This window comes from Bombyx mori, chromosome 12 (assembly GCF_030269925.1).
Source record: "Bombyx mori chromosome 12, ASM3026992v2".
Taxonomy (NCBI): domain Eukaryota; kingdom Metazoa; phylum Arthropoda; class Insecta; order Lepidoptera; family Bombycidae; genus Bombyx; species Bombyx mori.
In genome coordinates, this window is record NC_085118.1 from 4080931 (window position 1) to 4107299 (window position 26369).

Sequence of the window (26369 nt, forward strand, 5' to 3'; positions counted from 1 at the left end):
TAGGCGATATTAAATTTATCTTTGTAATTAAAAGTACATTTTATTTGGCATTAGCATCAACAGTGCGATGTATTTAATTGAACTTCAATTAAGTTTACTCCATTGAAATAGCTGAAAAAGTTTATTTGCTTAGGATTTTTTTTCCAAATTTAAACGTTAGTAGGTTCGTCTGTAATAGCCTTTCACCCCTTGGTATTATTCTACCAGGTCAATATCAATTAAGGTTGTTTCGTTGTTTCTTTGTTTTTAATGTCCAGTTTCTTTTCAGGTCCTAGAACAGCAAAGAAGCCGGCAGTAGAAGACTTGCCGTCGAAATTTGGAGCTCAAGAAGTACCTGTCACCGTGTTTGTTGCTGAACAAGGAAAGATCGGCAAATCATAAACGAAATCAACGCAGTCGATCTTACCAAAAAAAAATGGGTCTGATTACGCAAGAGTTTCTCGATTTCAGGCAAAATTATCGTGTGCGATTACATACACAAGGCTGGCAACACACTCTGGTTCCTCATTATAGTCTTTCCATTCTAAGGAATGGCGTATGACAGTTGACACTTGATAACTTTTCTAGTTATGATACGTCTGTGCAGCGTCAGATTTTTAGATCCGTATTGTAATTATGAAATTTTATATTCCTTCATATTAGGTACTTTCAAGATATTTTTCGATAATTATAAATAAAATTACAAAAGGTTAGTTAGCAAATTAATTAAACTTTTTTTTTGTTTGCCCACGATTATTTCGATACGCAAAAATATGATATTATAATAATATCACGGCAAAAGTAACACTAACATAAATCATTGTAACAACGAGAATTTTCAATAATTAAAAAAATGCGGGAAACTCAGCTTATGTTGATCAGGCCTTGAGAAATATGAGAATACGCAGACTGATTGATAAATATAGATAATTTTAATGGTTTAGGGTCGTTTTCATTGTCCGATGCAGCCTAAATAATTTTTTTGAAGTGAAACTTCTTTAGGCGCCTTGAGAGTAAAATTTAACTCGCGACAAATGCGTTACGGATCGAGAGAAAAGATACAATTTAGGAAGAGCGAGAGTGAGAAAATAGACAGAGCGTCTCGCGAACCATTCGGTTCTGAAGAGAGGGAAAGGACAAAGCGAGTTAAGATGTTTCTTTTATACACAGTATTCGCTATTACAAGTTAAATTTGATATAAGGATGAAACATGAACAAAACCACAATACTACATACCGCAAAAGAAGTTTCACTTCTTTCACCAAGTTGCTCGCGCACTAGTTTTTTTTTCTTCTTATAAATTTGTCACTATTTCACCAATCAAAGTTTCGAGCCATTGGTTATTCTAAATTTAAACTAAATTGACTGAAAACTGTTCAATTAAAATAATTTTAACTTCAACGCTACTTACAATCTTAAATGGTTACCATCGTGAATAATCATAGACATCCATAGAAAATATTTTTATTTTTAAATTTGCCGCTTGATGCGTGACGTTCCTTCGGCACTAAAATAAGTGAGAAGTTAACACTAAAACACAAACATTAGCCATATTTATAAAGCATTATGGTGGTTTTAAAAAATGTAAGAGAAATATTAGATTCAGTAAAAATTTAAACTCAATTTAATATATATCAGAAATAGTGATTGCTTCTTTGTTTTAATTTAATTAAGATCCTTCAAAAATGTTTTTTGAAATTATTTCATCTTTGTTAGCTGGTTCCGTATACTATTTATTTACTACTACTGCATACTACCTTATGACGTGGAGTTAGTTGGCTAGGACAATGAAAACGTTTATTTACGGTGATGGACTACGTAGCGAAGGACTCGTTTTTGTTACGTTTATTAGTTGGAAATAATGCAGTGAAATAATAGCAGTTTATAATATTAAATTTAGCTTCTATATTATGCTAATTTTATAGTAAATAGCATTACATATTTTCACCAAGTGTCCATTTCAAATTGGTTACATTCTAAAAAGACGTAAGAACCGGTGACGTCATAAATACGGTCGACTAAGACGTATAATTTAATAGTGCCGGTGCTTTAGTCTGACGTAAAAACGAATTCTTCACTGTCATTACATTCCATTCCCTAGTTAATTCCTAATTAGTATGTAGGTACAACTTAAAAACCGAAGCAGACGACATCTGTTATTCGCACAAATCGATTTCTGGATGTTGCCTGTTGCGAAAACAATCGATTATTATTTTGAAGAAAAAAAAAAGGTCAACCGCTAAACTGATCAATTGTCAATTACGCGGTATTTGTAATCGATACTCGTATTGATGAAATTATTTATCATCGAAATTAAAATAAAATACTTTGACAGAAACATAAGCATTCGGCCGTATTCGTGACGTCATAAGAGATACTACACATTAAAAAAAAATTAAATGAAATCACGGAAAATTTAAAGCTAGAAATATTATTTTACTTGCTTCAATTTTAATGTAATTGGGAATTGGTTTAGACATAAAATGTTTGTAAAGGGAACACGAAATGATATGGGATAGGTAAAACCTTTTTAGAATAAGTTGTTTGTTTTAAGTATATGTCAGTAAGTTATACTATGTATGTCTATATATAAAGAAATAGCAGGTCTCCACATTTAGTATATAGATCTGAACTAATTAAATCAGCGATTGAGAGCACGAGAATGTCTTATGCGCTGCTTATATCGAGTGTAATTTACTACTAATACTATTTTCACTAACACTATACAGGGTGGTAAACTTTCGTACTACCTAACAAAACTGTATTTGTACTTTTTTGGGGGTTATTTTGCGATTTTTTCCAACCTAACGTTAATCTCTGTATTGTAAATACCTATAGTATTTGGACCTTATAAAATTATTATTTGGTATTGTGTATTAATTTCAGCCCCTTGATACTTTTGAAAAGTACCTACACAAGCAAGTACATATTGTTTTATTGGTACTATTTATTTTGTTGTGCTTGTTTTGTATGTAGTTTTTTACAAAATTACTTTAGTACAAAAGTCAAATCGATTTCGATTAAACTATTAATAAACACATCGAACACACTGGCCCTTTAGTCAAAGTTTTTTTTGTTAGTAAGGTTTAAGTAATTTAATATTAGAATAATTTCGCATGTAAGTTTAATATGAAAAGGAGTGGAATTAAAAAGTACTTTTACGTGATAATATCATAAAGAAGTATTGATGAAAAATTGCATACTTTTATAAATTGAATTGAATTGAATTATTATCACTGAATTATTGTTATTTTGTATAATACAAAAAAGGAGTTAATTGAAAATTAATGCTTGGCCCGGTTGAGTGTCCATATTAAGCTTGTTCCGCGCTCTCGCTTGCACGCTCCGGCTCAGACGGAACGTGACACTTTTTCGTGCGTGCAGCCGGTTTTCATAGGGACGTTATTACGTCAAAAAATACTATGAAAATAGCTTTCATTGTAAATCTTCAGGGAATAATGTCCAACACATTAAACAATAGATTATACTTTTTTAATTTAAATTAGTTAAGTGTACATAGTGCGTAGGATAAGGATAAGTTGTTAAATAAATAAAAAATAAAACGTCTGATTTAGTATTTTTTTTATTTCTAAACCCTAGCCGTTTACGTGATTAACTAATTAATCTCAGTCGTTTTTGCGTCCTTAATAATAAATAATGCTACTATAATAAACTGCCATAGTTCTATTACGGCATGCATAAAAGACAATTTTACATCATAATATTGCCCGTTTAATATTTTGTAACTCTAAATTGTCATGCTCACATTCAATCGAGAATAGAATGAAATTTCTGCTGTGTTTTAAACAATGAAACAGTACGTCGTGAGCGAATGGGGATGAAAGACGAAAATCGGTCCTTCAATTTGAAGAACAAACAAGACAGAACTCTAACTAACACGGTAGATTTTAGAAGCGATAAATATAATATAAATTCGACCAAGATATGACGGTCACTTCGAATAAGCTTAATTGTGCACAGACATGTACTTACACCTAATACAAATATAATCTTAATAGATTTACAAATCGATTATGCAATATGGAGATTCTAATGCGGAATCAGTAATTGGATTCGTTTCTTTTTTACTTATACTTTGCTGCATTTTCAAATTTTTTTTTCCACAGATAATATTATGCAGCTTCATGACATAGACGAAATATGTCAACTGTCACTACCATTACCGCGTTTTTACTATCAGTAACTTTTGATTTAGTACAATTAAGTTGTTATGCTAATTTATAAATGCAAAACACAATTTTGTTCTACACAATCATTATCACAGACAAAAACAAAACTTAACTAATGTATCAAACAATACGGTATTTGACATTTTTTTTAAACTATAAATGAAAATGATGTAATTAAATTTCATGTTTTTATGCGAACACCAAAATGACTCAACCCTTTTAAATGTTTTAAATCGTTTTATGGTGAGAAATTTGACAACAATGTAAGTGTTCATAAAAAAAATGTGGCAACACAATTCACCACATCAGAAGTATTCTCTAACGTCAAATTTACTGTTTGCTTTATAAATTTTTATATAATTCAAAGAACTCTTAATTGTAAAAAGAGTTAATTTTTTTTTTTAAATATTATCCCAATAATTGTACATTCTAGCTAAAACAGCTAAGTACCATTTTCTCCTGTGTTTTTTTATCGATTCTCTTTTTTTTTTAGTTAATTTTATGTCAACGAAAAAAAAAAAAAATCTTAATTTTTTCATAACAACAACAAACACCATAAAGGTCCCGATAGATTAATTTCGATCGAATTTGGATATCATACCTTATGGCTCTGATCTCGAGAATTAAAGTATTTAGTTTCCACGACGATGCCTAATATTTGTTTGTTATTCATTACTAATGTCTTCATTGTTTCGACTAAATCAAATATTTTTGTTGTAATAACGATTTAAACGAAAATAAAAAAAACATTAATAATGACTTAAAAAACTGTCAAAACCCCTTAAATGTTTATCTAATCTTAACCTTTAACTGGTGACACGCCAAATTTATAACACTATAAAGGACATGACGTCTCACAGACTACTACTTGTAAATTCATTTTTATTGTGAAAATCAACTTGAGTGTTTCAAAATTGCCTTAATATTCAATCAACGGTATATAATGAAAAACACATTAGTAAATCAAACCAAGCTTTTTTATAAAATATCGAGAGAATCGAGTAATAACACTTAAGGGTATTTTACAGCCTTAATTGGTATGAGATCCTCATTTCACATTTCAGCCGACCTTATGCGAGAAAAACGATAAAGTTAATATCTTTTACTTAAAATCTAATCTAGAAGGAACGAAAAAACAAAATAGTCATTCCCAAAAACAAAAAATAAAAATTCTGACAATGACTCAATTCAGCATACATTACTGGCAATTTTTGCACAAAGGGCGAGAACATTGCAAACATACGGGATCGCAACACCCGACACACGTGTACACAGTCATTCTGTGCAATTTGGGTGGGCAAATCCTGCATGCCTTTCTTTTGCCTTGACTAGTTTCATGACTTTGGACATCTTCTTCGACCATATCGTCACCCAGAATTCGCTTTATCACGAAGCGTAACTCCCTCGGTAATTGACTGCAGACTACGCGTCTCTGAATCCATATTCAGAAACGCGTAGTCTGGTCCCCCATGGGAGAACTAGCGAACGAGCTAGTCTTTAGGAAATCTCCCCTTTCTATAATCTTAGGTTGGTGCATGTTGTGCAGTATATGAGCTTTCATGCTGTTCAAATCCAAAATGCGGTAAAACACTACGGACTCTCTACCCGCAATATTTTTCTTTTTGATGGCTCAACTGAACTTGATTTCGGACATTGACGTTTATTACCGTTTTTTGCCATTCTGAACTACAAAGTATCAAAATAAAAAGAAATAGTTCAAAAAAATATTTTGAATGGCAACTAGGGACATGGAGCCTGACAGGCTACGTCCAATTTTTCGATGAGTGTTACTCACGTGTTATACGACCGACAACACGTCTGCTTCCTTCCGTGGTCAATTTACTACTATAACAAAGGCTACTGAGACTCGGAGTCGCGGCGAGCTGGGGGGAGTGGCGAATTCTAAGAATTCGCAAAAAGCACGAAGCCTGTGAGACTCCATGTCACTGGTTAAAGGTTAAACTAATGAGATATAGAGAGTACAACTTCACATTTGAACAAGAACGATAAAACTATGTTCTCTTTTGTATAGTTCTAAAATTATAATTAAATTCATCGAATTGATAAGTACCGAGTTATTATACCTTAATGTAATTGTATGCGTTTTTTTTACAATAAAAAAAATACACCATATAATCTAACCCAGACCATAGTTCTAATTTTGAAAAGATTCAATTCTCTTGAGACGATTTAAATACCATTAATGAATTAACACTAAAAGCTGTTTACGAATTATCGATGCTTTAAAAATTTACTAATGTAACACATGAATCGATTAGAAAAATCTGCGGTCATTCGATACCTCAAAGCGAAATACGCCAACAATCGATAAACGAACGTGAATGCCAACAATCCTATTATTTGAATGTAGTATCGATCGTTTGTCATTCCCACGTCCCGCAGTAGGAGCTTAGAATCGGAATACAAACAGAATTCTAATGAACAGTCCATTGGCCGTCGGTTTTCGAACAGGGATAAAGTTAATCCGGAAAGACCGTAACGCAGATACGAGGCGGACATTAGGGCGCGCATGGTGCCCTCTATGTAAGGACCGAAACCCATTCCGTAGCAGCAGAGAACCAGGAGTGGTGACACTATCGATGGTCCGACGATAGAGCCGTTCTGAAAATAAACAATTACGAAATTATCTTTTAAATATTTGTCTTTGCCTGACTCGGTGGTAGTGGACAATAACAAGGTGATGGATACCGTGGAGAACTTTTTGCAGGAAAAAGACAAAACTTTTTTTTTGAAAGGGATTGAAGCCTTGGAAAAGCGCTGAACTCTGTGCGTAGAGCGACTCGGAGACTATGTAGAAAAAGAAATTATTGAATTATCAATAGTCATTATATTCTATCTCATTCTCACTACTTTTTGATCCTTCCTCGTATGTGAGCTCCATCCAGTTGCTGTTATCTACATGATCGGAGGAACTTAAAAGCATCACAACATGCACGCCGCCACTAAATTTTAGACGTGAGATTGAATTGTCAATTGTAGGTATTGAAATCGGGCCTTGAATACGGAACACCAGATCGTGATACTTACTCTTGCAGACTTACCCACTCTACCTTGCGTTCAATCTCTGGTACCACAAGAAAAATTAATTGAAAAAAGGCGCTTCGATTTATTTGTCAGTTTATTGTACATATTATTCATTTTAGATTCACATTAATTTTGTTCTTTGTTTGATTTTCATGAAATTTCGATTTTATTCAGTCAAAATGGCGAACTTTACGCGGCAATCTCGAATATTTTGCTATGTGTAACGTTCACACCCAGCACTGACATCTTTGGCTAGGTTTTATAATTACCTACTCCGAAATTTGGATTAGAATCTCATTTGTTTTCTTGCACGTAGTTTACAGTGTTTACGTTAGATGGCGCTATATTAAAAAAATCAAGAAGTGACAATTTGGGAATTATTTGTCAGAAGTGAATTATTGAAGAAAACTTACAGTAACACTCAGTGCTGCGCCTATGGCGAGACCTAAGCCCTCGGAACATATTCCCGTGAGCAGTCCGCTGATAGAGAACAATGTAAACCTCTCCCACTCTAGCAGCTGCCCTGACATGAAATACGTTATAACCAGGAATATGAGGCCAAGTAAAGTCTGAAACAAATTTAGATTAAAATAAAAATTTGCTTCCTGAATTGAATAATAGAAAATAGAAAATGTTTAAGTGGTATCAAAATTAAATCAATAACGTAAGGTAATGAGTTAGAATATATACCTACAGCTATACCAGTGGCCTGCAACCTTTTCAACCAAAATAGCCAAGTTTAACACACAATTGTAATTTATTGTAAGAGCCATGATTTAAGATATATTTTTATAGCCTTATTCCAAAAATGCTTACTAGGTAGTCTCTTAGGTACAAGGCAACATTTAAATATCTTTTTTTATTGCTTTGGTGGGTGGACGAGGTTACCCGAGCCTATTGACATCTACAACGTAAATGCCGGCCCTTAACCTGAGATATGAGTTTTAAGGTCTCAGTTATTATAGTAAAACGGCTGGTCCGCCTTTCAAACCGAAACGCATTACTGTTCCACGACAGAAATAGACAGTCATAGACGAGGAGGTTAAGAGCCGTCTACAGTCGGCTAGTCGCGGGTTGCCGACCACTGAGCTATACCAATCTATATATTATTATATATATAAATGAATTGCTGTTCGTTAGTCTCGCTAAAACTCGAGAACGGCTGGACCGATTTGGCTAATTTTGGTCTTGAATTATTCGTGAAAGTCCAGAGAAGGTTTAAAAGATGAATAAATATGAAAATGCTCGGAATTATATAAAAACAAACAATCCTTTTGTTTTTTTTAAGATTATTTTATACAAAAGTTTAGGTCTTTTTTATTTATCGATTGAGGCACTATGAAGTCTGCCGGGTCAGCTAATTATTGTTAATTTTGTTTTTTTATGATTGATGGATTACTAATGGCCCGGAGGCCTTTTCAGTTTCACCAGGACAGGTGGGTTTAATTATTCACAGAGATAACGTTCTACGTGCCGAAATTAGTCGATTGTCTTTTTTTTTTTTTAAATAACAGCTAAGAGGCAAACGAGCAAGACGGGTCACCTGATGGTAAGTGATTCACCGCCGCCCACGGTCACCAGCGACGCCAGTGCGTTGCCTACCCTAGAGGTAAGAATATGCTCTTTTCTTGAATAACCCAATGTCGCAGTTGTTGGGGAAGACCGCTGATGGCAACGAATTTCAGAGATTTACTGTGCGTGGCAGAAAACTGTTTTTAAAACGCTGTCTTTTTCCAATGGTCGATGTGCGGTATTTATTGCCGGGTACTGTACACATAATTATGTTTGCCAAAATCGACATTACATACAATAAGAATCCTTACCATCGCAGGCATAGTGGCAAAACTCAGCGCAGCATAATAAGCCTTTAAGCTGTACCAGCGATTGAAGTATTCCCGACGCAGTAGGTGCACTTCCATCGGAACTAAAAAAACAATGGCCATTGAAGAATCATTTAAGGACAGAATCGTTAAAGATTTTTTTATAAAGTTGAGCAGATAAAAATTGATAAATAGCAATTTTGTTTTAGTTTTCACGATCTTAGTCGTAATTAAAACTATTTTTACGGTTGAATCTCGTGATTTGTATTGTCATTATTTCCGTATAGTTTTGATGATCACGAACGAAAGTGTTTTATGTACAGAATCCTATTTGTTGTACATATTATTATATATTATTAAAACCCTTCGAGACCAATAACAACAATCGACTGGGGATGCGGTTTCCAATTCTCAGCATATGTGAATACATTATCTCAGGAAATCTGACGTATTGTAAACTTGTACAGTCCTTTGTGATTTTTCTTTTAAAAATAATAATTGGGAACAACTCACACCCGGCCCTAATTTAGAATTCCCTTTAACTGTTATGGGTACCGGAGACTGCCAAACAAACTTATATACGTTTAAATATATACATATATAGGAAACAAATACCAGACACAGCCCACTGAGTTTCTCGCCGGATCTTCTCAGTGGGTCGCGTTTCCGATCCGGTGGTAGATTCTGCGAAGCACGACTCTTGCTAGGGTTCGTGTTAGCAACGTCGTCAGGTTTGAGCCGCGTGAGCTCACCTACTAGTTAAGGTTCCGCTGATATAGCCTCTCAAGGCTATCAGCTAAGGTAGAAAAAAAAACCCGGACACAGAGAAAACAAATCTGTTTATCACACAATATTTGCCTGATGCGGGAATCGAACCCACGACCCTCAGCGCAAAAGTCAGGCGCGCTAACTACTTCGCCAACGAGAGTCAGCCTTTAAATTAAATCTACTAAATGCAATATAATATTACAATCGATTAACTTACATAACAATATCGGTATCATTATATATGTGTACATGAAAAACACCAAACAGCTCATGCAGAACTTAAAATTTACTACTGGATAGGCCCCGTCGTTACCAATGCCGAAGAATATACTTCCAAGAAGAATGGCTGAAGTTAGATGGTGCGCTAACTGTATCCAGAGTGTGGTCTGAAAAAATATTACCTTTAATGTAAATCGAAGATAATACATCATTGAAACGACTTAATCTATATATGTATATAAAAATGAATTGCTGTTCGTTAGTCTCGCTAAAACTCGAGAACGGCTGAACCGATTTGCCTAATTTTGGTCTTGAATTATTTGTGGAAGTCCAGAGAAGGTTTAAAAGGTAGATAAATATGAAAATGCTCGGTATTAAATAAAAACAAACAATTTTGTTTTTCCTTTGATGTGTCCCCTTGATGTGTCTTTTATTTATCGATTGAGGCACTACGAAGTCTGCCGGGTCAACTGGTCATATTATAAAACAGTTTCGATCTTAAGCAATAACTCTCACTATTTGCGTTTAGTGGTACGCAAGTGTGATAACTTGAATCTAGTATTTCTCTTATAATCACCCTAGCGGTTTTTTCAGTAGGTACGTTTGCACTTGACCTTTCTGTACCTAACACCCTAGCTCTTACTTTAATAGGCGATGGCATATTACGGACCTGTATAATTTAAGCCACAACGCAATTGTGTTTTCTATAGATTCCGATAGCTTATTGCCGGATGAGCCGTGTGCTTGTTTACCCTATGCAATAAAAAGAGTTTGCCTATCTGAGTTAACGATATGTTGATGTAAATCCATTTAGGACAGAATAGGATACAATTTTAATTACATTAAAACATTACATTTTTAATAACAACAAAAATACATTGTGTTCTGAATTTAATGTATGTATTGTAAATACCCTACGAATTAGTATAGGTACCTACCCATTCTTTTAAAATAAATTCTTAAATTGATCTTTTAAATTGCACGACGAAAATACGGTTATAAGTTTTAGTATCTCTAAATTCTGTAACGTAACGTAACACACAGGCCAAAATCAAAAGTAAATAGAAGCTAAACTAAATGAATTCGAAGCATAAGTCCATAAATTTGAGCGTCTTAAGCAGAATAGCGGCGATTGAGTTCGCATCACAAAGTTTGAAAACGAGTTTTCAAACCTAGTATGTAGTTTCCAAAATTGATGTCACAAAGTTCTGACGTTGGTTCATTAGGCTCTAGTCTTGAAGCCCTTGTAAAACCGGCCAAGAGTGGTGACATGCATCAAATATACACGCTTATTATTTATTTACGCAAAAGCCTGGGTCACATTCTCGTATTTTCTGACTTTGAATTAACAAAAACTTACCAAATTTCTTTTGTTTTGTATGAACATCCTTTTCGTTAGGATATAGAATTGCGTGAAAAACGTGGTCGGAAATTCCATCTTCTGCATTTGTTCTTTGGCTATGTGTTCGACGAATATCCTTTGTATTGACTCGTCTGAATGTAAAATTGGTTTCCTGAAACACTTTACAATTGAGTATTTGATTTTTTAGTGCGTTAAACGAATCGATATGCCCGCGGTCCTCCTTGTTCAGATTACGGGAGACATTTTCTATTACAAACTCAATACCACCGACCATCTTGATGAGCTTACCTTACCTTTCAGATTGTAACACATTGCAAAATAAATAGCTAGGATTGCGATGTTCGCCTATGCGAGCTTCTAAACGCCCTTACACCAGTAAAATGGGAGGGTCCAGGTTTTTTATTGTTGTTTACGGATAGATCAACTTCCTGTCCAGTATCCAATACCTTAAGGGCACTTTAAACATCATAAAGTGGATATCGCCACCCCGAGTCATGGAGTTAGTCTCATTTATATCGTAGACTAGGTCTTTCGACCTTCCGACAGTATAGCAGGCCGTTTTTTTTCAAATAGGCATCATAATGATACCCATTACCCACCTGAACGGAAAGATAATACGCTCCACCACAAGAATATTATATCTGTTGACCGATCGTAGTCTGTCGATAAAATAATCTTGAAACTTTTTTATATTTTAATGCCTTTGTAGGTAGACGAGCATACGGCCCACCTTATAGTAAGTGGTTGCCGTCACTCTTAGACGTCAGCAAAGCCAGGAGCACAGCCTAGTCGCTGCCTATCGTTGAATACTTTCGGGAAGCTTTGTTTGAAGCGCGCGCGCGTAAATTGCCTAAACGAAAGTTCGTGATTCAATGTTACCACGCTCATACAGACCATTTTTCACTATTTTCATTTTAGGATACATAGGAAGGAACAAAACAATGCATATACGTACATGCTCTACCGCTAAAGTAATTTATCCGAGTAAGGCGTGTAATTCACAACTCACTTTCCACCTCTCGCTAACATCCTATCCAGTTTCCTGCAAAGTTTTCCATTCTGGCATAATTCCGACATCTGAGCCGCTGCTTCCGCGTCGGTGATGATCGTTTCCAGCACGAAGTCCGCTGGATTGTGGGTCGTGGGGCAAGTGTGCCCCAGCTCTGACAGATACGGTACCAGAAGAGGAGCGGCGCCCTGAAGGCAATAATTTAGATTTATCTATACTGTGTGGTTGAAATTCAATCTTTGATTATTCGTCAATATGCGTCGTTGGGTGAAAATGAATCTATGAATGATTAAAATACGCTCATGTCGCTCTTTGATCCATAAACGACGTGTCGGAGATCCGTTTGTACGTATAGTAATGACTAGCTTCCTAATAGCAGCTGCATACACTCAGCTTTGCTCGGTTTATATTATTTACCATGACATCAGTTAATTTATATTAAAAAACATCTTTGTGCAAAATTTCCTACAAATCCGCTCTACATTTTTTTCGTATTTATGTAACAAAAGTTTAAATAAATAATATATTGTTACGCTGGTAAGAGTAACGCCATCTATCGCCAAATAGTCGAAACGAATATCAAAGGATTTCGTTTCGGATAAATGTAGGTTAGGGTAAGCAGGCTCAAGGACATTAAAAATGCTCGAAGTATAGCCAAACGGCTAATTACCCGTCAATATTCTTTTCGGAATTCGGTCGAAAAAAGCCTATTAGCCAAATAAATATTATGCAAATTAAGTTTTCTTTTTACACGTTATTTATATATAAAATTAATTAAAATTTATTTTCACTCGTACGCTAAGCAGACTTTAGAGCTCAAAGAAAATTGAATGATAAAAAAAATGTGTGCGTGTACTAGTGTACACACGTAAGAAGTGAAACTTTTTTATGGCCTTATTTTTCGAAAAATGATCTACATGCAACTTTCTAGAAATTGGTTAAATAAAGTTAAATTAGATAAAGTTTAAACAAAAGGATTTTATTATCATAGACATGAATACAAAAAAGATGGCGCGTAACGGAAAAATGTGACGCGTAACCGAAAAATGTGACGGTAAATTTTTTTCCAACGCCGATAAAGAAGTTTCACTTCAATAAGCGCCTAACTCAATTATTAATTTACGAGAATTAATTTTAGTGACGTGAACGTACGTTATTTGGAAACTTTTATTTTACGCTAACCGAAGCTCGGCTCCAAAACTTTGCGATAACCGAGACAGATGAAAACTAAGAACTTTCAATGTACAGTTGTTCTAGAGCTTTACAAGTTGAGTTTGAATTAAGGACCCAGACAAGAATGAACATTTCAAATTTAATCTCGAATATGATGACTAAGTAAACCTATATTGCTTGGGAAAGTTGGACATTACTCTTCCAATGACCGCATACTTCGAATTTAATTCTTCTAATGAAATACGTACTTAATAAATGTACACGATTGACTTCCACGATAAAATATAACATCCTATAATAAAAATCAAAATATAATTGGTTTTTCTTTTTCCTCCTACCTAAGCTGAGAGCCTTGAGAAGGCTATATTATCAGCGTAGCCTTAACTAGTAGGTGAATTCACGGGCCCAAACCTGACGACGTTGCTAACACGAGCCCTAGCAAGAGCCGTGCTTCGCAGAATCTTCCACCTGACCCACTGAGAAAATCCGGCGAGAAACTTAGTGGGCTGTGTCTGAGGTTTAATTTACTCGTCGAGCCCTTCGTCGCAAGCGACGGGTTCGACGAGAACGATGACCGGACTATAATTTGCGTAATCACTGGTGGTAGTGCATTTTGTGAGTCTACACGGGTAGGTAGTACCCAGCCTATTTCTGCCGCGAAATAGAAATACGCTTCAGTCTGAAGGGTGCGACAGCCTTTCTACTAAATATCTGAGACATAATTCTTGTCTCAATGTAGGTGACGGAATTTACGTTGTTCATGTCTATGGGCCTCAGTAGCCGCTAAACAACAGGAAGGGCCGTGAGCTCGTGCACCCGTCTAAGAAAAAAAAACATTATTCAGATCAAAATACATTGGTCTGCCCAGATTTGTGCCACTGCCGTATAAAGTTACGCTACTAATGATTTTCGCGCATGTATATGTAGGGTAGGATGATCATAACCCAATCTAGACTTCAATCTAAAATCCGAATCCCAGTACAACATTGAAACGTGAGCCCGTCTACCTAAATAAATTCAATTTCTACACATACCTGCTTGCAACACAACCGTTACTCTTTTAAGACTTTCAGTATTGAAAGCCTAAATCAATGTTTTAAGCAGAAAAATTATTAATAACAAAATATCTTGTCGAGAATAATTTAAAGTATTAAACAATTTTCTCGAGTCGAAGAGGTACTAATTAAATTTAACATCTGTGATCCTCTAATCTTGAAGATTGTAATCTCAAGCCAAACAAACTGCCAGACCTTAAGGAATTATTAGTTACTGCTGAGCGCCAAAAAAAAACATACAGAAAATATATTCATGAAAATATGGTAATTAGAACAACGTGTAAACCAATAACAACTTTTTTATTTTTTTATTTCTTAGATAAGTGGACGAGCTCACAGCCCACCTGGTGTTAAGTGGTTACTGGAGCCCATAGACATCCATAACATAAATGCGCCACCCACCTTGAGATATAAGTTCTAAGATCTCAGTATAGTTACAACGTTGCAACTTAGACTGTATTTGTAATGTCGGAAATTATAAAATGATAATAATAAAGATTAAGCCTTTTTTCTTCCTACCTTAGCTTGAGAGGCTATTTCAGCGGAACCTTAACTAGTAGGTGAGCTCACGGGGCTCAAAACCTGACGACGTTGCTAACACGAACCCTAGCAAGAGCCGTGCTTCGCAGAATCTACCAGCGGATCAGAAACGCGACCCACTGAGAAGATCCGGCGAGAAACTCAGTGGGCTGTGTCTGAGGGTTAATTTACTTGTCGAGCCCTTCGTCGCAAGCGACGGGTTCGACGAAAACGGTAACCGGATTAAGCCGTAAAAGCAATTTTAACTATCACCATATACCTAGTCAGGTCATAAATTCTGTTACATGTTTAATGTAAAATAATTGAAACAAGTTTATTCATTATGGAACCATTCATATACCAAAATGAACTTAACAAAACATAGATTCTTATGACACTAAAGTTTATTCAAAATGAGCTCCGTGATTTTGAATACAGGCCTTCAATCTGCGCGGCCAGTCGTCTATCGCAGCACGAACGAGGTCCATGTCAATATCGGCGGCTGCCTTAATCAAGGATGTCTTGAGTGACTCCAAATTGGTATGAAGCTTTGAACACGCCTTTTCCTCCAAGTGTTGCCATATCTTGTAATCTAAAGGATTCAAATCTGGACTGGAGGAGGGCCAGTCTTCGTGCCAGATGAAGTCGATTTCACGCGCCGCCAGCCAGTCTTGTGTGCTCTTCGCTCTATGAGCTGGCGCCGAATCTTGTTGGAATACCCAGTGCCTGTTATTGAACATGGTATGAGAAACAGGTTCCACAAGATTCGTCAGGTCTGTATTTTGATACACAACTGCATTCGTTTTTACACCTTTCTCACAAAAATGTACCTCTGTTAAGCCCCAAGAAGAAACTCCCAACGATACCATGAGCGAGGATGGAAAATGACCTCGTTGGACACGCGGAATACGGTTGCTCGCTTCTTCACTACTATGTGCGTACACCTTATCATTTTGTTTGTTGTAGCTCTCTTTTACGGTAAAAAATTTTTCATCCGAAAAAAGAATTTACCGATATTTTTTTCCCGCGTACCGCTTCAACAAAGCGCGGCATCTCTTCAGTCTCAGGTCCATTAGACGAGCATTCAAACGATGTCCTGTTTTTCTTCGATATGCCCGAAGCCCTAAGTCTTCATTTAACACCCGTTTCACCGTGGTTCTGCTTAACCCCATCTGAAGGGCCAACAGTTTCTGCTTACGTTTGGGATTTCTTTGAATTCGCGCCTTCACAGCTTTTATCACTGCTGGAGTCCTAACAGACCGAGGGCGACCACTTCTTGACCTGTCATCTACACTAGAGTCTTCATTGTATCGTTTGATGGTACGATAAACGAATCTTTTGGTTATATTCAAATTTTTCAGTATGTTAAAAATTTGAATTGGCGCGTAACCGCAACGATGCAACGCAATAACTGCAACACGGTCTTCTTTAAGCGTCCACTCCATATTTAAAAATTAGTAAAAATTCTAAAAGTATACATTTTTATTTTCATGAACTATTCGAAATTCGAATTCAATAAACTTTTTTGTGGCCAGCATTCTAAAAGAAAAGTTTTTACTGTGTGACAATACTTATGACCTGACTAGGTATATTATTGCAGATTGTTTTGAAAGAGATCTCATCTGTGAAATGTTATTGGATGGTTAGTGTTCAGCTTTAGATGAGTGTGGGCTGTTGATATTAATTCAGAATATGAATCTCAGAAGCCAAAAGATTTTTTTGGGTTTATTAAATTCTAATTTTCTGTGAAACAATAAATTTTCCTAGTGAAATGCTGCTTTGTTAAGTAGGCCTCGAATGTTCTAGTTAATAAACGTTAAGTACCGTCGTTATGTTAGTAATAACGGTAAGCTGTCTTAGTAATAAGCTTTAAGTTAAGTTAATGCTGTTCAAGTAGAACTAGCTTCATTAAGCTCGATTCGCATTTACTAACATTTATAATTAAGACGATAAAGTTCTAGACTATCGTTTTAGGTTAAAATTAGACTTGAACATTTTGGTCGTGTAGACCAAATAATATTATCTGAGGTATTTTATAAGCCCTTTAGTTCAATTATCTATATATTAATACGTGAAACAAAAACTTTGTATCCCTTTTTACGAAAATTGCGCGGACGGAGGAGTATGAAATTTTCCACACTTAAAGAGAATATAGAGAAAAAGTGCTCAATGCTAATATATTTTTAAAATAATGCATAAAAGATACGATAAATCAATAAAGAAAACATTACACACACTACATACCATGTATTTGACGCACACACGCATGCATACTATTTATTGTCAAACTTTTGTTCTTGACGTCTGTTGTCAAATTGAGAATAGAATATGGTTTGTCTTTGTTAATATTTTTTATAGTGTAGTCTTCGCGAAATTTGTGATTATAGAAGTACAAAATACAATCATAATAGTGTACAAACTTACAATTCCAATTAATTATAGTCGAATTTCGACTACTGCGGGACCTCTAGTATTTATAAATCTATCAAGAAGATAATTTAAATACAAAAAAAAATCTGTTTTAACCGACTTCAAAAAAGGAGGAGGTCTCAATTCGACTATGTTTTTTTATGTTTGTTATCTCATAGCTTTTGACTGGGTGAATCGATTTTGATGATTGTTTTTTTTATTAGAAAGCTGACTTTAGTCCAGTTTCAATTTAGTCCAGTTCTGATAACGGTATCCATGAGAAAACCATATAAGTCTTAAATTTGCATTAAGTAGGTGCGCGACAAATAGATGAATAACTCAATAACTCAATATCACGCCAACCGATTTCGATGATTATTGTTTTTAGTGTACATTAATTTGTTTTGGAATATCTTTTTTTTTTCTATTTGTCGTCGGTTTTTGTTAAAGCATGTCCATTAACAATTATTACAAGTAGAGAGAGAGAAAGAGAGAAAGAGAGAGAGAGAGAGAATACACACTTTAATGCACACCAAAACACAACTTACATTCAAAAACAGTCAAAAAGCGGATAGATTTGTAAATAGGCGGTCTTATCGCTAAAAGCGATCTCTTCCAGACAACCGTTTAATTTAGAGAAATTCTGGAAAATATAAAAATATAGTAGGTATGTTGCGGTGTACCATTGACAATACATTATCACAGAAAATATATACATACAATAAATGGTTATAAACAAATCGAATTTAGGTCTAGAACTTTCTAAAAGCGTTAATTTGAAGATAAGAAATTGAACGCCGCTATGTTTTTTTCTTTTGCTTAAATGGGTGGACTAGCTCACAGCCCACCTGGTGTTAAGTAGTTACTGGAGCCCATAGACATCTACAATGTAAATGCGCCACCCACTTTGAAATATAAGTTCTAAGGCCTCAGTATAGCTACAACGGCCGCCCCACCCTTCAAACCGAGACGCCTTAGGTACTGCTTCACGGCAGAAATAGGCAGAATACCACCAATTAAATGTATGTTTGTACTAGGTATCCAAAATACGAGGTTAAAGTCTCGATTCCATCACAACGCCTACTATGTATTCAAAATGAAATGCAAAATTATTTTATATAAGTTGGTAACTAATTGCTTATTCCAAATTAACAAATCTTATTAACATGCTTAGTGCACAGCACGAAGATTTCTTATAAACTATTAGAACTTTAAAATGTTATTCGTAAGACAATTACAATCAGCTGACGCTCGAGATCAACGAACTTATGTGGGCGGTCTCTGCCTTTGTTTTACAGTGCTGAAAAATTATCTCACTAAAACGAAATGTAAGCTAATAATATAAAACCAAAAATCAAAGTCTAATATATTCGTTATCTCTATATCTATACATATATAAATGAATTGCTGTTCGTTAGTCTCGCTAAAACTCGAGAACGGCTGGACCGATTTGGCTAATTTTGATCTTGAATTATTTGTGGAAGTCCAGAGAGGGTTTAAAAGGTAGATAAATATGAAAATGCTCGGAATTAAATAAAAATAAAATTTTTGTTTTTCGTTTGATGTTTTCCCCGTCGGTCGGATTCCTTTTGTTTGTTTTAAGTTTATTTTATACAAAAGCTTAGGTATTTTATTTATCGATTGAGGCACTATGAAGTCTGTCGGGTCAGCTTTTTTTATTTTTATTTTTAGATTGCTTAGATGGGTGGACGAGCTCACAGCCCACCTGGTGTTAGGTGGTTACTGGAGCCCATAGACATTCACAATGTAAATGCGCCACCCACCTTGAGATACAAGTTCTAAGGTCTCAAGTATAGTTACAACGGCTGCCCCACCCTTCAAACCGAAACGCATTACTGCTTCACGGCAGAACAGAAATAGGCAGGGTGGTGGTACCCACCCGCGCGTACTCACAAGAGCTCCTACCACCAGTGCAAAGCTAGTATAAAATAAAAAAAGGTTTTTGTAACGAATTGCGCGATAGATGAGATATCTTTACTAGGGCTTAGAAAAACTCATATTATTATAGTCTTTGTATAATACTCATATAACATACAATAAATGTGCAATAAACTTCACATTTCTAATCAATGCCTCGGCAAAATAGTTTACGCTTAACGTGATCAGAATACGGTCAAAAACATATGGAATGACCCGCTCCGTCAATTGTCATTCGCACACACATAAACTTCGTACAGTAATTAAGATTGTTTGCTGAACTGTAAAATTGCTTTCAACAGAACCTTCTTTTGAGTCTCGCTTATTTGGAATAGACGAACGGTTTAAATCCTATTCTATTTCTATGCTTTTATCATAATTATATTTAATAAAGGTCCCGCAGTAGTCGACATTCGAATATAATTAATTGGAATTGTAAGTTTGTACACTATTATGATTGTATTTTATACTTCTATAATCGCATATTTCGCCAAGACTACACTATAAAAAATATTAACAAAGACAAACAATATTTAATCTATTCTCAATTTGAGAACAGACGTCAAGACAATAAATAGTATGCATGTGTGTGTGCGTCAAATACATGGTACGTAGGGTGTGTAATGTTTTCTTTATTGATTTAAAGTATATTTTATGCATTATTTAAAAAAAATATTAGCATTGTGCACTCCTTCTCTATATTCTCTATAAGTGTGAGAAGTTTCATACTCTTCCGTCCACGCAATTTCCGTAAAAAGGGATACAAAGTTTTTGCTTCACGTATTAATATATAGATAACCAAACTTTAAACTCAAATAGAAGTGAAAGATACGTTTGCCTTCAGATCATCGATTTTAGATTTTTATTATTACCTCATTATCTACTCTGGCTGTCGAGCTGACTGTTTACCCAGTGTCAAGTAATTAACAGAACATAACCCATAATAACACAATGTGTATGCCACACATCTTGATACTTGAGGTCAAAATCTCAATGGAATGGATGACTGCAAGAACGGACGAATGCAATGAGACGTTTTGGCTTGAGCGTTATGTATTATAGGATATGAGCTCTTCTGCCCAGCTGGTTAAAATAGCATTGTAAAGATCTAAGAGTAAAGACATGCAAGGTAAAATAATAAAATTTAGCTTTATTAGTCAATATCTGACAACAGGCTTTTTAAGCTATTGCATTTTATCGCGGGCTTTGAGCACGGCGACCGAATCAAGAAATTCCATAACGAAAATAAAACCTAACACCCCCACTCCGCCTACCATGTAGCTTGTGTTCAACACATTCACAAGTTGCATTTGTGTAGTGTTTGTGAATAAGCGCGCGGAGTGACGTCGCACTGCATGCGCATCATGATAAGTCTACCCATCTCTCTCTCGCGTGGTCTAGCTTATGAGTGTGAAGGTACAGTTAATGTTTTGTCTTTGTTAACGTTTTTTAAATACAGCGTGATATTAGTTTATTATTGTTTTAATATTACATTATTATTGTCTAATTATAATTGCATAAGTTGATAAAATATGCTATGCAATAGCTTTACCACGGCAGTCCCCGAGTGCCACACAGGTTTTTTTTTCATAAACTTATTTCGTATTTGACACGACTCTACGATCTAATTACAATAAATTATTGGCCGAAGCTACGTCAAGCGTAACGGCTTTGTTAAGGCCATGTAATTAAACTTAAAAAGGGATAAGCGAGTCCTCAAATAAACATTGGAGAGAGCCCCTCACGTTCTGTGGTAATGTACCGAAAATACCTTATTTGAGTACGTTTTAATGTATTTATTATAAGCAAATATGTTTTTAAATATTTACTTGGAACCTTTTTTGGGAATTGCACGAAAATCGAGATATCCTTTGTCCGGTTATTTTTGCTTACTGAGTCGTCTTCGTGGTCTGATGTGTTAGACGCCCGGTGTATTAGACCGGCGGGATGTGATGATACTGGGAATAATGAACTACGGCAGTTCCAAATGCTTCAACAAATGCCTACGTAGCACGTAATCATGAATGCTTAAAGAGCTTTGAAGATATGAAGAGAGCTTAGTGAGGGTCAAACAATGGGCACGGAGTCCTGTTTGCTATAACGTAACATAATGAGGGTAATCTATACTAATGTTATACATATGAAAGTGTTTGCTTGTTTCTCCTTCTTTCACGCAAAAATAAAACACCGCATTGATATGATCTGTTTCAAATTTGTATACTTCTAGTAGTATAAGTCAGGAAAGTAAGAGGCTACCTTTTACCCCTAAAAAGATCTCATTTCCCACGGGAAACTACATTGACACTTTACCATAAATACACGGGCGAAGCCGTGGGTAGTAGCTAGTTTTAAATAAAATTGAGTTCAGATTCAAAATAAATAACTAGACAATTGAGAAAATTTCGTTTTTTAGCGCTAAAAACTGGCAACTACAAAAACGCCCCTATGAAGAACTAAATTCTTGATGATTAGATGATTTTACAAATTCATTAATTGAAAATCATAGCATAGCAAACTTACAAGAACATTAACTTCTGAAACTGATGGAGTTATCAAAACATAATTTTAGTGATTACGTAAAGTTTTACTGTCTCGGGCAAACTAAATTAGCAAACTTCGAATTGCCGAGGATGCCAATCAATCAAAACCTTAGCCCGTGTCCAATGACTTATTAATTAAAATAGGCCTGATTTACATATAAAGAGTCTGCGAGCTTAAGTTTTTGAGTCACGAATTAAGTTTAATTATTCTGATATTATTAAAGTATTATGTCATAAATTTATAAGTAATTGCTTTGAAATAAAAAGGTGAAATATGGATAGTAATATTTTCTAACTGTTTGTTGCTATTGCCAACTTATCTTTTTTTGGTTAGGACAAATCCTAACAAAAAAATTTCATTGTATTTTTTTTTATAAAGCCGGATGATTAAATTTCTCAGTAATTTCACAGCAATTCGTAATTGCTCTCTTGGAAGAGATTTATTGTAGAGATAAGTTGTACTTTCATAATCTTCCTTTTATTGCTTTGTGGGTCTAGTGGTTGGTGACCTGATTAGTTATACAACGGGCTTGACTTCGATCCTTAAGGTATAAATATATTACATAATTATTAAAACAAATTTGGTATTTGGTATCGTAGCCGAAGTAATTCTGCCTCGAGTTGTCCACAACAGGATTTTTTGTTGGGATCTCTTGGATATTCCATCTACCTTTCAACATTGGCGAAGAAAATATGTATGTAGGATGGAGTAAACAAGAAGAAGACGTTTTATGACGAACGTGATTTCCCATCGTTGCTAAAAAATAAAGACGGTTTTTTTTGTTTGCTTTTTTTACCTACCTTCGCTAGTAACCTCGATAGGCTATCTTAGCTTCACAGGACGTGGTAAAACAACAAATCTCGTACCTGATAACAACACATTCCCCGCGCCATCACATACACTCTGTCGAAGAGAGCGAACAGAGAAGCCGAGGGCTGGTGTATTGTGCATATGATAGTTCTTCCTTGTCTTGACAATAGCCGCAAAAGCACTACCAGTTGTCGTATCGACACGATGTCCAAACCTCTAGAAACGACAATGAGATAATTAGATAATCTCCACTTTCATACACGTTTATTTCTATAAAACTTTATAGTACATTGTTCTAAGTCATGATTTTAATGTCCGATTACAATATATATATTTTTATTTATTATTATTATTATTTATAAGTAAATTGATTAGATTGTTCTCATCTACCCACTCATGTAAAGCTTTCCTTCTTTAAGCTGGTAGATAGCTCAATTGTTGAGTTAAGCTCGCCATTTTTTATATCTTATCGCAATTACTGTATTATATGAACTGTGTGTACAAGTAAAGAATAAATAAATAAATAAATAAATAAATTTATTTTGAATACAAAAATAATAGCTTCGTATATTGATAACAACGGATTATTCATAACAGAAGATTACATTACTTCACAACATAACTTTAACAATACTAATCGGTTTTTTCTTTAAAATATAGTATTTCTTGAAATAATTAATGTCAAATAAATTTTAAAATTACCCATAAAAAGACAAAATATTACACAAGATTATGTTAAGTATGTGCTTTGCAATAATAACACATTATTTCGGGTCGTATTAATAAATGGTGCTTATGCAAGCTTACTTAATACATCTAAAGATACAAATTATACAATCTCGATATATAAACAATAAAGATTTACATAAAATAATGAAATATTCAAAATAATTGCAGAATATGACATGAAATAACCATTACATTCACGTTACATTACCATATATTACTAATTTCCCAATGCGATAGCATTGCTATATTTTAGCTTATTCTAACTTTGCAACAATGTATTTAAATCGACAATAAATCAAAGTCGATGAATGATTAATGTTAAAAAAATATTGAATTTTAAACAAGCTGTGGTTATCACAAATAATTTAACGGTCGTTGACTTGTCCAGCGAAAGTAGATGCGTAATGACGTCATAAAATTAACGCTACTCTCAATTTAATGTTCGACACGAAAATTTTAAAGGAGCTTTGCTTTTCGGTGACCAAGCTTACAAGCGTCGATCGGCGTGAACTTGACTGAGCTATTGCTTCGGGTCATTGAATCTCGAATTAAAATTAATTTGCTCTTTAATATATTATATACCTATCATACTAATAATACCTATCATTACTTTTAGTTGTGATGTTTAGCTGAGTTTTTGTATCGTGATTTTAAATTCTTCGTCGTATACCTATAGTTAAAAGATCTTGTCTCAAATAATATTAGAACACAATTGCTTTAATGTTATTTTTTATTAGAAGAAGAATAATAAATACGAACTGTCGAAAGCATGGATATCCGGTCAGATGGCTCTATTATGTCAGTAATTGTCATTTCGGAAACTGGCAATGTAAGATTACGATAACAATATTATTCATACTAGAGGTCCCGCAGTAGTCGAAATTCGACTGTAACTAATTGGAATTGTAAGTTTGTACACTATTATGATTGTATTTTATACTTCTATAATCACAAATTTCGCCAAGACTACACTATAAAAAATATTAACAAAGACAAACAATATTTAATCTATTCTCAATTTGACAACAGACGTCAAGAACAAAAGTTTGACAATAAATAGTATGCATGCGCGTGTGTGTCAAATACATGGTAGTGTGTGTAATGTTTTCTTTATTGATTTAATGTAACTTTTAAGCATTATTTAAAAAAAATATTAGCATTGTGCACTCCTTCTCTATATTCTCTATAAGTGTGGAAATTTTCATACTCCTCCGTCCGCGCAATTTTCGTAAAAAGGGATACAAAGTTTTTGCTTCACGTATTAATATATAGATTGTGTTGTTAACTTGACTGTATAGAGATACGAATATCGGGTAAAGTCTTGCGATCCGTCTTATCTAGTCGTCCTTGACCACGAAAACTGTAAATTATTCGAAACCTCGGCAATAACGTGATGGTAATTAAAAATGCGAGATTAAACCGTAAAAGCAGTTTTAATGGAGTATCACTAGTCGTCGTGGCTTAAAGGATAAGACGTCCGGTGCATTCGTGTTGAGCGATGCGTCGGTGTTCGAATCGCAGGCGGGTACCAATGTTTCTAATGAAATACTCAACTAATTGTCATAATTGACTTCCACGGTGAAGGAATAACATCGTGTAGTAAAATACAAAACCCGCAAAATATAATTTGCGTAATTACTTGTGGTGGGACCTCTTGTCCACACGGGTAGGTACCACCGCCCTGCTTATTTCTGCCGTGAAGCAGTAATGCGTTTCGGTTTGAAGGGTGCGGCAGTCGTTGTATCTATACTTGAGACGAACTTATGTCACAAGGTGGGTGGCGCATTTACGTTGTAGATGTCTATGAGCTCCAGTAACCATTTAACATCAGGTGGGTTGTGAGTTCGTCGACCCATCTAAGCAATAAAAAAAAAAAAAAAAAAATTATTTGAACGTCAAAAATTGTGAATAGAAAATTATTAAACACTAGATCCAGACGTAAAGGTACTTCGACACTAACAAAAATAAAAAAAAAGGATTGCCTTAGCCTCGAGGACATCATTAATCTCAAAGCAACCATGAAAGTAAGATCAGAAGAAGGATAACAAAGTAGTCTCATTGACGAACTCGGCTTACCTACGTTCCTTTGAAAAAAGGGATTACTGGGAGCGGTCCTTCCATTCGACCTGTATTGCTAATATTTACCGAAATCGACTTTTCGTAACGAATTCTCCTGGTATTGCCATATAAAAGATAAATGTTTCCAGTTCATGTAAAAAAATCCGATATTCAGATATTTTTTGCGTACATCATTATTTTTGACTATACTTTGTGTAGTTTTAAGAATACAACCCTATCGACAGTAAAAATTAAATCATTAATCTAGTAAACATATCAGGTATTTCGGATAAAAAAAACTTCATAACTTCTTTTCGCAGTATACTAAAACTTTAGGTCTTTTAAAGCCCTCATCAATAAGGCGTCGTATTCTTCTACCAATCTGTCCAATTCTGGGTTAGTCCTAAATTCGGCAAATATTTATATAAATTTTCACGGAAGACTTTACTGTAAAGGAATAACACGATGGATGCAATCCCGCAGAATATAAATAATCTAATCAATTGTAATATTTCAGCCCTCACTGATAGGTCCTTCTACTCCAATTCGACAATTGCAAACTTAACATTTCAAAAGAAATTTACTTTGTGCTGTCATTGTGAAACAGTAAAAACACAAAACCAGCTAAGCGGTCAAAAGTTTTGCAAATCTACTCAAAAAAAAAAAAACTCTTTTATCATTGCCAACTTTATAAATATACCAACAAGTCCAATTACGGGCATAGATAACATGGAATTTGTAGTT

The 26369-nt window shown here is 34.8% G+C and overlaps 2 protein-coding genes across 3 annotated transcripts in view; one reads left to right on the forward strand and one right to left on the reverse strand.

Annotated features, from left to right (window-relative positions):
* LOC101741775 (nose resistant to fluoxetine protein 6) overlaps positions 1-3546 on the forward strand; it is a 27039-nt gene extending 23493 nt beyond the window's left edge. The window contains exon 13 of the mRNA XM_012693246.4: positions 269-3546. Coding sequence (XP_012548700.2) covers positions 269-381 — 113 coding nt within the window. The 3' untranslated portion in view covers positions 382-3546. The remainder of the gene's footprint in view (positions 1-268) is intronic.
* LOC101741923 (ATP-binding cassette sub-family G member 1) overlaps positions 3545-26369 on the reverse strand; it is a 72228-nt gene continuing 49403 nt past the window's right edge. Inside the window, exons 5-12 of one of the 2 annotated variants that reach the window (XR_009974454.1) lie at positions 22895-23054; positions 12394-12581; positions 11382-11535; positions 10020-10188; positions 9038-9138; positions 7628-7783; positions 6133-6791; positions 3545-4973 (exon numbers count right to left, since the gene is read on the reverse strand). Coding sequence is in view for 1 of the 2 variants with exons in the window: in XM_004929506.5 (XP_004929563.1) it covers positions 6402-6791; positions 7628-7783; positions 9038-9138; positions 10020-10188; positions 11382-11535; positions 12394-12581; positions 22895-23054 (1318 nt within the window). In the remaining variant the exon portion in view is untranslated. Of the gene's footprint in view, positions 6792-7627; positions 7784-9037; positions 9139-10019; positions 10189-11381; positions 11536-12393; positions 12582-22894; positions 23055-26369 lie in introns of both variants that reach the window. The other variant, XM_004929506.5, reaches the window with a different exon arrangement.